At 42.1% G+C, this 14,049-nt stretch overlaps 1 protein-coding gene across 15 annotated transcripts in view; it reads right to left on the bottom strand.

The window, feature by feature from the left end:
- AAK1 (AP2 associated kinase 1) overlaps positions 1 to 14,049 on the bottom strand; it is a 167,086-nt gene that overhangs the window by 62,718 nt on the left and 90,319 nt on the right. For all 15 annotated transcript variants that reach the window (XM_037048188.1, XM_037048190.1, XM_037048175.1 and 12 more), the window contains exons 4-6: positions 10,427 to 10,535; positions 8,785 to 8,927; positions 455 to 576 (exon numbers count right to left, since the gene is read on the bottom strand). In XM_037048188.1, coding sequence (XP_036904083.1) covers positions 455 to 576; positions 8,785 to 8,927; positions 10,427 to 10,535 — 374 coding nt within the window. The remainder of the gene's footprint in view (positions 1 to 454; positions 577 to 8,784; positions 8,928 to 10,426; positions 10,536 to 14,049) is intronic.

Genomic DNA, 14,049 nt, shown 5'->3' with positions numbered 1-14,049 from the left:
CCCTCCACTACACTGCAGGGGAGCTCCTGATGAACAGGAAGGAACACACAGCAATTCAGGGTTCAGTAAAAGCAATTCAACTGACTAATAACGTCACAGCTGTTGTGATCCCACTTAAAAACATCACAATATTTCTCTGGTGTGGGCACTACTCAGCTTTTTAAGGGCACTACTCAGCTTTTTATATTTGTGATATAAATCAAAATATCTGTGTACAATGACCATAGGCCTATTGATAAAGTGCTATAAGAGTCCTTCATTTTACTCTACTGATCAATAGCTGTCAACCCCCTCCACATCTTCCACTTAAAATCAAACAACCAACTGCCAACATAATCTGAGAAGAGGGCAACTGACAAACATTGTTGTCTTCCCACCCCGACCTTTTTATCCATAGGATAGAAGGTGCTGATCTCACAATGGACAAAACTCGAAGAAAGGAGGAAAAACTTACTTCTTAATCTCATCTTCTACTGCATTGACTCCTTCAGTTTGTGGATTCTGGAATTTGTTGGTGGCACTTCCAAAGTCACACAAGACGTAGTGGCCTCGGTCATGCAAGAGGATATTTTCAACCTGAAAAACATTCCCCACCCATCCATTCCAGGATGTCATTTAATAATGTGTGTGAAATTTTGGTTCTCATTTACATAAATGAAATACTTCATTTCTGATAATCCCACTCATGTGCACAGGAAAGTTACTCTCCTCCAAGTATATCAACAGGACTCACCCCAAGTGGAACAAAACAAGATGCACACCACCAGGGAACATGAGAGTGGAGGGGGCAAAAAGAGGCGACTCCACAACAAGGAGGCAAGAGTCTCATTTTTCTGTTTCTATTTCCAGTCACATTTCTCACCTCTGCAGCAAAAGTCCTCATATTGAAAACTCCCAAATCTTTGGGCCTTTTGTCATGTTCTTTCAGTTTAGAAAGTTTTCTATGATTCCCACCTTTACTCAAACTGTCCCAAACATACATACTCACTTTAAAAACTTAAAATAATTCCAACAAAGCAACACTAGTGTTTCCAATCTATTGGTTATAAAAATGACAGCTACCACTTACTGAACTTTTACTATTTGAGTGTTAGTGTACTAAGCATTTCACGTAGATTATCTCACTAAACCCTCATAATAACAATATAATAATATCCCACTTACAGATGGGAAAGTGAGACTCACAGTGGTAAAGGCACAAAGTGAACCTAAATCTCCAAAGAACAGGCAGAAAGCAGGTTAGAAGCAGAGCAATGACTCAAGACACCCATCCCCACCCCCCAGCCCTGGTACAAGAGAGGACCACGCTCACCCAATGTACTGGCCACCAGCCGAAGAATAGAACTATCTTAGTAGGTTCAGAATGCCCCTCTAATAGGAATCTAGTCAATGAAGAACCAAGTGTACAAATACTGGTCAGGATGATTTGCTCATGTCTCCTAAGCATCCCTCATATTGCCTAGTTTGTCCTTTATTCACCTGCTCCCTCTCCATCAGTCACATCCTAGCCATTCTTCAAATTCTTGCTCAAGCTCTAACTCCTCAGTAAAATCTTCTATGGCCACCCTACAAAATCTATAGAATTTAATGTTACTAGGAGGGGTCAACAAAATAAGACCTTCGTGCCAAACCAAGGCATTTCCTTTGCTCTATTCTGTGGCTCCTTTCAAGCTCCAATAGCAGAGCTGAGTTGTTGATACAGAGACTGTAGGACCCACGAGCCTAAAATTTTACCATCTGGTCCTTTGCAGAAAAGTTTGCCAACTTTTGGTCTGGGTAATTATATTATATCTGGTCCAGTATTTTATGCACATAGATACCTGTAGATCCCTTATCCCTCATTCTGCAACTTCCTTCCTAGTCTCATGTACAGAGCTCATGCGAAACCATGCTTCTCCTACTGTATGTGTGTGGTTGCTTCCCAGAATCAGTTCCTATACTTCTAATGCTGGAATGTACAATCTAGAAAACTGAAAAGTTAATTCACATCAAAATGCAGGCATGGTAGTTCTAGGGAGCAAAATCACTATCAGGGGTGGCGACTGGAGAAGTACCAAGTAGACAAAGGACAGCATAAAGATAAGGCACATTGGGGTTTTTATTCACCCTATCTTAGAAACCTGGTTGGTGTTTCTGGTCACCTGTGGAGTTGCGGCACTCAGGAGTTACACTACATCCAATCTGGTTCACCTCAGCTTGCCTCTCTCCCAGGCACAAAGCTAGTATTGTATAAAACTACATTTACAGGAAAACCAGTTAAACATTAAGGGTGTGTACAAAAGTAGACAAGAGACCCAGAAGTATCCATGCAGAGAAAGCTTTACCAATATCAAAGAATATCAGTGCAGGTAAAAACAATAGTCCCTGCTCTGTGACTCTGCAAGCAGAATCAAAAGAGATTAAGAAGGTGAAATCACTCGGAAGCAGTCTGACCCTGCGACTTGTGACACCTGTGAAAACCTCCTCTACCCTCCATCATCGGCAGGACCGGCACCACCCAAACACTTCACACAGAGCACAGAGCTGGCAACCACACTGGACTTGGGGTTCAGAGGACATAGATGCTTGACATTGGACATGTCTTTAAAGCTCTTTGAGCTTGTTTCTCATTTGCAAACTAAAGTTGATAATATTTATATCACTGTCATTATGAAGCAAGTAGGAGAATATACATGGATGCAGACTGTCCATCTCCCTACATAAATATAATTTGTTATTACCATTCATTTATTAAAGAAACACATTTGAATTCATACTATATGTGAAGTACTTTTCTAAGTTTTGGGGATAAGACTATGAAGAAATCAAAGTTTATCCTCTCATGGAGCTTAGTATCCAGTTGAGGATAAGAAGAAAATAATTGCACCATGGTGGTAAATGTTATGAAACCCCCCCAGCAGGTTAAATATATGTAAGGTGAAGAGGGCTGCTACTGTAATCAGCACAGTCACTCGGGTGAGGAGCAGAGATCAAAATGAAGGAGGGGGCAGCCATGGACCACCTGAGGGAAGAGCACTCCAAGCAGAGTAGCCAACACAGAGGTGCCGAGATGGGAGCGTGCTGAGATGTCCAAGGCAGAGAGGGAGACCACTGTGGCAGGAACAACACTGTCCTAGTCACTGGTACTGCAAAGAAAACTGGAAATGTGGGACTGGACATACTACGGGCTAGTGCTCTTATGAATGGGGAGATGAGAAGGCTGGGGCCTGGAGGAGTGAAAACCTCAGGTAAGTGAAACTAGTAACAGGAACAAAGGCACAGAGGCAGGAGTGATAATAACAGTAACAGCAACTAACAGCACTTACTACATACTAGATGCCGCCCCACACACTTTTACCTGTAGTATTTCACGAAATCCTTAAAAAGCCTTTTTGTCCCCACCTAACAGATGAGAAAACAGAGTCAATTTACCTAACATATGTGAAGTCACAAGCCTGGAAGAGCAGGATTTGGGTTCAGGCTGCCTCACCCACTGCACTGATGTGCATTATGCAGTTAAGGAACACGGGCAGTTTAGACTGGAGAAAGAGATTGGAGCAGAAGGGGAGGAGACCAGAGAAGCAGACCGAGGGCAAACTGAATAAGGCCAGTAGGGAGCCACTCAGTATCTTTAACAGTTAGCAGCAGGTGAGAAGTGTTTTAGGGAGGTGAGCATGGTGACAGAGGAGGGAGAAAAAGAAAGCAGACATGAGTGCAGGTGCAGTCAGGCAGGTGTGAGGTGAAGAGAGCCAGGTGTAGACTAGGGACAAGGAAGTTTAATAAATGAGATCAGGAAGGAAAAGAACCAACAGAATACTGACACCATCTTCTGAAAGCTTCAGAGAATTTGCACAGTGACTTTGTTTTTGGCAAATGCCCCTTTTAGGATGTAAGCCTAACATTGATTTCCATTGCTTACAATCCTCAAGACGTTTGGCTCTCTGAGAGTTTAATACCGCTGACTACTTCCCAACCCCTTGGCTTAAGAGTATTATTAAAGTTGTCACTCCCAAACTCTGCTTAGCTAAAAGGTCTGGAAAGCCACCTCCTACTGACCTCTACATCTTGACATTATTTCAAACAGATATGGCATTCAGGCATTTCAATCAGAATTTATTACCACTGGAAATTCTGGAGGATTAGATGAATGTAGGTTTTCAAATCTGTGATTCTAAAAATAAGACGAGAATCTTCAGCCTATTGTACTTCATGAGATCCAAATCTCTTTTCTGACAAAAGAGAAGACATTCATGACTTTTTCAATCTGAATGCACTTAAGTCTTAACTCTTTTCCCCTTTTCTTAAGTGCTGGGAAAGACACCATGGTACAATACAGCAAAACCAAACAAAAACCAAAATGGGAGTAAAAAACCTCAGCCTTTGTTTCCTGGTTTGATCACTGAATTAGCTGTTTGGGTCACAACCTTTCTGGACAGAGGTCACCTGATTGTTCAAAGGAGCAGGCTGGCTAAGGTGAGCTTCCCGGGTCTATGACCCCATGATCTGTAATAATAATCTGTCATTTCTTGGAGAAACAGAATTTTTTAAATGGGGGAAATAAAATGTCAATATATTTGAGGAAGGCTCTTCAATAAGGAACAGAACTACTGTTGCAGTTATTCTTAGAATATACGCTGCTAAAAGACCAGGATCAATGTCAGTGTATCTCCTATATGTAATTTGAAAGCATGACCAGGCAGAACAAGAGGAATTTTTCTCAGTTCTGCATGTGAACAGTAGACCCCACACAGGGCGGCACTGAGTCAGCATGGGGGCCCACAGCTGGCCTGGCCTGTGCTGTTTCCTGTGTCCCACTGACTTTCATTCATAATGGTGTCTCCTCACCAAATGGAAAGTCTGCTCACAGAGAAGCAACCAGATGACCAGCAACCAGCACTTTCTCCAGGCAGCAGGAGCATAAAGAACTTCTTGGCTCTGGCTGTCACTAGGACTGAAGTGGCTGGTTCCAGCAGTGACAAAGAACTCAGAGTGGCCTAGGCTATGTGATACAATGACACAGCCAGGACAAACAAGACACAACCAAGGCAAATGAGAGGTATATGGGGACTTCACTCATGCCTTAGAAAGTGGGTGGTGTGGCAGGCAAATGTGACTGCCTACCATGCACATACTGGTAGGAATCAACAAAATTTAACATGCTAATAAAAGCATTCAGGTGGTACCAAGTGTAAGATTTGGGGAGCTATGGAAAGCTTCAATCAAAACAACAGGAATCAGTGACTAAAATCAACAGCAACAGGACTCCTCCAGGACAATCACAATGAGACCTCCTCCCAGGGCCCCTATTCACACTCTGTTTCCAGGGTAGAAAAGAAAGGGAAACAAAGCCCCCCTGAAACACTGCTGGCTATCTGGCAGCATGCCTGCTGGTCTTCAGTATTGATTAAACACAACTACAGAGCCCAACACTGAGCTCCCAGGGCTACACTGCCTCTTAGGAACACCGAGGAGAGGGCACAGCCGAGGGCTGGCTGGGAACCAAGTGTGGCAGCCTCTCACTCACATCAAGGCTTCCCCCTCCGATTCCAGTTGGCTCTGCGTTCCTCTGCTGAGACATCTCAAGGGCTCTTCAGTGCCATGAAAAAAGAACGTGGGGCTCCTGCTGCCTGAGCCCAGCACTGACCCATTCCATGTCCACAGGCAAGACAATGTCTCTGTAACTTAGATTCCCAACACTGGGTGACACTTAGCTACCACCTCACACCAGCACTGTGAACACCACAGGGCATTCATATATGCTGGGAATATGTAAGCTGGGTAGGTATTATTTGTGGGTATAAAATGATCATTTTGTCCTCATTTAATCCAATAAATGTTTTAAAAGTTAAGATAAAGGAAGATTTTGTTTAAGAGCATGGGAACAGCACTCTCTAAGGATGCTGGAGGACCCTCTCTGCTTCCTTCCCTTGCTCCCACCTTCGTGTCTGGACAGTGACATGTGCGCTTTCATTTAACTTTACCGCAACCCTAACAAAGCTGGCACTGTGGTTTCCACTTCACAGATGAGAAACGGAGGCTTACAAGCCGTGTTTAGAGGAGTAACCAGGAAGTGTGAAGAGGAGCCAGGTAGAACATGCTCTCACGGAGGTCAAGTGAGGAGGCAGGCACAAAGGGGTCAAAGGCCACAGGGGGAGAATAGGACAGTGACTGAGAAGGGTCCTTTGTATCCAGCAATATGAAGGATGCTGTCACATTCGTCTCTCACAGCACTTACAATTCCATCAGTACAAGTCACACTGCGAGTGGTACAGAGTGAATTCTGATATGAAACTGAACCCCATCTGGCATGGGGAGAGAATGGGGCTGCAGAGAGGCTGGAGCTCACACAGGTCACAGAAAAAGTTCCCACACTCACAGACCAGTGCTGGTGTGGCCCAGCCATGCTTCTCCCCTACTTTTTGTTCCCCCCAAACTCTTTTCCAAGGCAAGCCACAGAGACCAAGGTCAGCTCCTAAAATGTTGATACCACTGCCTATTTCAGACTATATGCTAACAGGTCTAAGGATCTCACTCATCACTAAGGGCAACACTTAAATAAAATGTCCACACATACTCAGAGCAGTGGCTTCTAGCTTGGTCTGCAACCTGCCATGCCCTGAGGCCCTAACCACCTCTCCTTGTTCAAGTGCCCTGTGGTTCCTTCCCTTCTCTAGACAGCCCTTGGGTGCTGCACTCTGCCTGAAATGTCCTTCAACTTCTCTGTGACCACCCACATCCCACTAGTACTTTGAAATTCCACTTTTCTAGACGATTCCAATCATCATTTCCCTAATCTCACTATGTGATCATATATTACATCACTTGATTTTATTCTGTTCATCACTTTGTTCTGTAAAGTTTTATATTTCACCTATTTCCACTTCAGGTCTAAATGTTCTATTTATGTCCTCTCACCAATACTTAAAACACCTTGAGAGGAGGAACCATATTATATCTGTACAGAATTATGTACTCATACTGTGCTAGGCTCATAATATTTACTGAGATGCATTCTCCTTTTTCTATTCAGCAAAAGGGCTGGCTGTAGGCAGAAGGACACTGGAGAAGGATTTCTAAGGCTGATGGACTTAAATATCAATACCTATATTCCTGAAAGCTATAACTGCTTTAGTACAGAAAAGCCAGTATGCATGTATCACTTCACACCCACTATAAATGGCTAGAATTAAAAAGGACAATAACAAGCACTGGTGAGGATGTGGAGAAATTAGAATCCTCATATATTGTTCACGGGATATAAACAGTACAGCCACTTTGGAAAAGTTTGGCAACTTGTCAAAAAGTTAGCCATAGTTGCCACATGACGCAGCAAATCCATGCCTTGGTATACACCCAATAGAACTAAAAACATATGCCTACATGAAAACTAGCACGTGGTTGTTCATAGTAGCTTTATTCATAATAGCCAAAGTAGAAACAGTTCAAGTGGCCATCAGGCAATGAACGGAAAAGCAAAGCATGGTATATTCACACAATGGAATATTCTACCATGAAAAGGAAAGATGTACTGACACATGCTACCACACAGATGAACCTTGAAAACATTACTCTAGGTGAAAGCAATCAGACAAAAGAGGCCATAGGCTGTATGAGCCCATTTACGTGGGCCCGAAATGTCCAAGAATGAGCAATAGAAAATCGATCAGTGGCTGCCCAGGGTTAGGGAACCAGCGAATGAAAAGTGAGTGCGAATGGACACAGGATTTCTTTGCGGGGTGATGAGATGCTCTGAGAGGAGATAGTGAGGACGGTTGCACAGCCATGTAAACACTAAAAGCCACCAAACTGTACACTTCAAAAGAGTGAATTCTATGGTTTGTGAATTATGTATCAATTTTTTAAAAGCTTTTAAAAGAGCCCAGACAAAAATGCCTGTATATTGCTATGATTCTCAAACTTTAGAATACACAGCCACCACTTGGGATGCTCATTCAGCTATGACTCCTGGGCCTCCCTGACACCACCACCAAAATTACAGCCCAACAGATTTAGTGTGGAACCCAACAACCTACGTCCAACAAGCACACTAGGGGGTGCCGACACAAGTTATTAGCCGTGAAGCACATTCCTCAGAACACAGATATGGTACAAACAGGCTACAATGTAGAGTCAGAAGAGCAAGAGTCAAATTCTGGTACTGCTCCTTCCCAGTTACATGACCTTGGTCAAGTCACATAACTTCTCCGTTCCTGAGTTTCCTTAACTATAAAGTGTAAAAAAAAAGTCTCTCTCCAAAGAGACAGTGTACCTAGAGTATCTAATAGAGTGCATGGCACACATCTGGTGCTTCATAAATGCTAACAAATCTTAACTGGGTGGCAAGTGCATTCAACAAACATTGTCAAGCGACTAGGATACGAAAGGCCCAGTGCGAGGGGTTGGTAATTGGTAGGGGAAATATTAAAAGTAATCCATTAGCAGATTTTGCAAATTAGAAAACAGACTTTAAAGACTATAGTTTATCAACTCTTGAAACTAGATATTACTTTTCATGATCCCCGGGAAAGTGAATTTGGGAGTGTATCAGGAAAAACAAAAACAATATATGTTCAGGCATTGGATGATTAGGAAGAATTTCTGAAAACTACTCAAGTAATAAAACTGATACTTGTACTATACCATGATATCTTTCCTTCCTTTGTATTTTCTCTTCCCAAGCAGGACGCAGGCTAAGAATTTGGGGCCATGCCTTCAACTCTCTCACACCCCCCTAGCATCTGCCCCAGTCCTGGGACAGAGAAAATACTCTGTAAGAACAAATAATGACACAGTGTGGTCTGTTACCTTCAGGTCCCGGTGAATAATAGGAGTTTTGCACTGATGGAGGCGGGCAACAGCTTCACAGGTGTCACAAAATATCTGGAGCACTTCATTCTCTGTAAAGCCCGTTTGCAGGCGCTGGTTCATCAGGTTGACCACCTGGCCCCCTAAGGGGGTACAGAGCGAAGGAGAGAGGTTATAAACATTCAGATACTTCTCTTCCCCAAAAGAATGAGTGGTTCTCCGCAAAGCAGCTCCCTGGACAAAGGCAACAGAGCTGATCACTGGTTGAGCCAGGACTAAAACCCAGCTGTCTTGATTCCCAGACTGGGATTTGTTCTCTTACAACCTAGTGCTTCTTCTAATGTGTTAAAAACAGTTTCCAGTGCTTCCTAAAGCACACAGACGAGAGCTGCCCTCATTATGTCTTCAAGATTAGTACTACAACTGACAGCACGGCCCTGCTCTAGTTGCCCAGTTATACTGCCCCCTCTGTGTTTGAGAAAAGACCACGGGTTCAACTCGCTATATCTTTTAGTAGGAATCCAACTGCATAGCAGACCTTAGGAGAAGGAAGAAGACAGCTTTATAGTCTGTACTTTAGGAACAGCCTGGTTTCCCTGGATTCACCACTTGCTGCCAGGTCTATAGAAATGCTACGCTAACACTTAACCCCCAAGACCAAAAGACTAATGGCGGCATTGACAAAATTAGCCAGATCCCCAGATACTCTACTGCCTCCTCTCTAAAACATTTTACTGCCCAAAAAGGAATGGGCGGAAGGAAACAAAGTGTCAGGTTCAGATTTAATAGTATTTTAAAAATCAGACAACGGGTTTTATAGTAAAGGCTGAAATTATTGGTTAACATTAACATTTTGGGGATTAGCAACACAGTTTGTTTATGCACAGTATCTTAAGGCAAGGAAAATGTTACTGGAAGTAGGGTGACTACAAAATAGTGAGACAATGACCCAAGCTTTTAAGTGGCAGCTGCTTAGGCCAAAAAAAAAGCTCAAACCTTCAAATGATGGTTGTATGAAATGCAGTCAACTCTGAATAAATCCATGCTACATGTATGGATTTCAAGGTAACTATTGCTTGAAACTCTAGGCTTTCAACTACTTAACTCCATTGTTAAGAGCAGCATGTTTGGAATGCAGCCTTACCGGCAATTACAGCTCTTGAGCAAGGGGAGGATGGTCATTTCCATTAGATAAAAAGGATTCTTTCACCCCATTACAAGGATGGCGGTGTGGGTGGAGAACAGAACACAGGAGTGAAGGGCAGGGAAGCTGAAATATCTTCTTAGTTCATCTGGAATTGGGTCTTTATTATGAGCCTCCATTATTTGTTTTAAAGCATCACAACACATTCATTCTCATTCTGATATTCTCTTTCACAATCACCAAATCTTCCTAAACCTAGTAAAAATGGACTTTTGTGTCATGCACCTCTTTGAACTGCTTGTGTCACCGATCCTTGCCATTATCAGAATAACCAAGAAGAGACAGCAAACTCTGTATCTTTTAGCCTCTTCGTTTTCCAGTCTTTAAAACCAGAACAATATACACTAGGGTATAGTGTGATAGCTGAAACAACCACCATGCCTTTGACAATAAAAGCGCTAGTGAAATGAGAGCTTAAAGTATGGTCCATATACTCACCCCTACAGAAGTCCATCAGAATGAGCACTTCCCATACATCACCACTACTCACATTGTTGATACTAGAATCAATGTAACCCACAATGTTCTTGTGTCCCGACAAGTCTCTCTGTAAAGAAGAGTTGAATATTGTCAGTTACACAGACACAATGAGCCAGTCAGTTTCATTAGCACAGATCATTTAAATACATAGAGACTAAGGAGCAGGGTCAAGAGCAGACTTCCAGTGGTCTCTAAGATTCATGGCCAGATCTTCAATAGCAATTCTGAAACCCTACTAACCCATAGCACTCACCTGAACTAAATTCTAGAACCAAAGGGACACAAGTGACTACTTGCTCACTGCATTAGTAATCCATGCAAACCAGAAGCAAAGACTCACATCTCCAGAAACATGGCAGAGGGGCTAAGAGGAGAGAAAAATTATGAACTATTTAAACATGTGAAAGTCGAAGTGACATTTTTTTCCTGGTTAGAGGGACACACATGAATTCAACTTGACTTGTAAACTGCTTATACTGTTTTTCTCCCTTTAGGACCTACATGAAAAGAATAACTGCTTTACAAAGTTTTGAAGGGACTACAATGGCATTTTGCTCATAATTAAGCCCTTCAATCCATCCAGCTGAAATACAGAGAAGATGGGTCGTGTTTCAGCCTCTCTGGTTGGAACGGCATATGATCTCCCAGGGCTGTATGGGAATTAATTTGTGTCAGGACCCCATGAGGCACTAGAAGTGGCCACTCACCCTGGTACTGTTATTGCCATAGAGGCAATCTGTGTAATGATGATGCTCAAACTCCAAAGTCATTAGTGAACAAAAAGTGAGCTAGCAGTAGAACAAAAGTCCTGGTAATAGGATTTTTGTCAAGTACATTATTAAGTAGTTTTAATATTTTACTTTGGCTTAATAAAATGGGGCAGGGAGAATGTGGAAAATAGTGTTCTATAAGAATCACTACAGGGAACCTATCCATGTGGCAGTGGTGAATGCAGCCCAGTCCCTGATTCAGAAAACCAGTGGGAGCGAGTCAGCACATAGGACCCAGACGCCCCCGCCCGCCCCATCAGTTGTCCTGTGGGAATCAGGCCTGCACTGTACCTAGGCTGCTTTGAGGCTTGCTTTTTGCTAAAACTCCCTCACCCTGGATTGAGACAGCAAATGTTTACTGCATATCTTTAAAGTAAATTTCTAAAATTTGTGCTAAACCTCCCAAGTATCGAGTGTAACCAGTTCAACCACTTTTCCCCTTGCATCTGCAACATCCTTTTCTATGAAGTAACCAGCAGCATTCTCTCCTTTGTTATCTGTAAAAGGTAATCACCTAAAGTCAACCTGTGCATAGTAAATGAGGACCATCCTTGATGGAATGCACCCAGAAAAGAAATAAAAGCCTGTCCAGGCAGGGGTTGGGGTGCTCTCTCACTAAGAGAGCGGCCATGCTGTCCTCTTTTCTCCACAGGACTTCTGCAGTCTGTGTGAATTTGTTAATTGCAGCCACAACTCACGGACCCCGCTGGCCAGAGTCTGCATCACACAAATTTGGCAGTTTGGAACACAGAACAGTAACCATCACCATACTAACTAGAGATTTCACTGTTTATAGTAATAAAGTCTCTTCAAACTGAAATCACATACCAACAAGATGAAGCCTCATAATAGCAAATGAATACAACTGAACCCTGAGTATCAAAGTTAGAACTCATTAGAATGTTCCTCTGACTGAAAGAAGTAGGAATGAATATTGCCGCAGAAGGTAGACCAAAGGTAGAAATGTGACCTATGCAAGAACAGCTTCAGAGAAAGAATGGAGTGGAGATGAGAATGGAACTGGACTTGCGCAGAATAGGAATTGAATATTCAGGGTCAGTGACTATGGGTTACTCTTCCAGAATATTTCGTGCTTAAGAGAGAAGCAGTAGCAAGGAAAAGAATTTTTATGATGGGAAAGAATTGAGCAATGGAGAGTGGAAGGAGCAGAAGAAGGCATTAAGGTTGCAATAATTGATGGAACCAAGTCCCATGGGCAGAAGAAGTGGGGATTCAGAGCACTGCTATAGGGACTGGTTTTAGAAAGACATTTCTTTCCTGGAAAGCAGGAAAAAGTAAAAATTGATATGCATATTGGTTTAAAGCTGGAAAAAAAGAGAATACGAGTGAGTTCAGATCTATGGTTCTGTTTTTGGTAGAAAGCAAAATCACCAACTAGAGAGTTTGGGGAAACCAAAATGGGGCAGAAGACCATGTCCACCAAATTCCACAAGGCTAATATTCCTACACTTAACTCTTTGAAATAGAATTGGCAATGTTGCTTGTGACTTTGTATCACCCCAAGAGGAATAACAGAGAATCTACAAGGAAAATAAAAACCATTTGGTAGAGCCAAAAGGAAGTTAAACACTATTAGAGGACCCAAACTAGATAAGTGACATCTGCAAATGGTACCCTAGAGCAGTTTGCCAAGCTGTTTGCTGATGAGTTCAAGCCCAGATTCCTATTCGATTTGTCTCTGCAGAGATCCTGGGAAATATCCACCAGAAAAGACCACCTCTTTGGAGGAAAACTGTAACTTTTAATGACTTGATGCAGCAATATCGTAGATTTTAGAGTAAAACATCACTGGTTTATAAATGATGGAGACAGATCTGTTTCAATGGTTGTAAAATGTACAAAAGGTCAAGAGAAAACCTTACGGCAAATTGAAACTGGCATCGGTTCTCAGCAGCTGCAGGTCAGAGGATGGTCCAGCTTTCCCTGGCTCTAGATAAAAGATCAGACCCAAGCTTACTGAACAGACTGGATGTACAGGTATAGGACAGAACCCACAAGGGGTTGGTGGGGGATACCTCTCAGTTACCACCTGTTTACTCAGGAAAAGGCAGGATGTCAGAAAGATGCTTTGATGCCCTTTGCTACAATTAGTATTTGGAGTATTGGGGAAAAAGTCTGGTGAGTGTAAGTCAAACTCTGAGTTTTAGGGGTGTGGGGAATGTTCAGTTAAACTATAGAGCAGATCAGTTTATATTATATGATTTAAACATTGGTAAGCTTAAACAGACTGTGTTGTCATTTCAAACTTTATTTTTAGATTAACATTAAACAAGGTTAATAAAGTGCTAGGAAACATGTTATTAGAAGACCTACTTTATTAAATAGATATATAAAGTGCTTTATAGTTTAGCTTATTAACTTTCATGTTTAACTGCTTGAAACATTGAAAACCATTTTTTACAAGCACACCAAGTAGCCAGCATTTGAAAATCAGCCCTTCAACCCAGATCCTATAGATTATTACAAATTTCAAGTTTATTTGGGATCTCAATTGATGACATCTATAGTATTCTATCCCTAGCTTCAAGATTCCTCCAGCAGAACTCCTATTTAGGCATCTTAAGACCTTATAAGAAAATGGAAGTCTCAATTCCAAAATACATGTCTGAAAACCTTTACATTTATGTTCAAGAAAACAAAGAACATTTTAATATGCATATCAATAATATTATTCACCTCAAAATAGTAAAAACGAGTATTATGTATAACAATTTCCCTATAAATTAATTCGCTCAAGCCACCCTTCCTTAAAATGTCAGCATGATGCCTGCAAATGCCTGATTCTCACAG

The sequence above is a fragment of the Sturnira hondurensis genome, unplaced genomic scaffold, assembly GCF_014824575.4.
Source record: "Sturnira hondurensis isolate 20B ecotype Veracruz unplaced genomic scaffold, ASM1482457v3 Scaffold0006413, whole genome shotgun sequence".
Taxonomy (NCBI): domain Eukaryota; kingdom Metazoa; phylum Chordata; class Mammalia; order Chiroptera; family Phyllostomidae; genus Sturnira; species Sturnira hondurensis.
The sequence above is the reverse complement of the archived record's forward strand: the minus strand, read 5'-3'. Positions and strand labels throughout refer to the sequence as shown.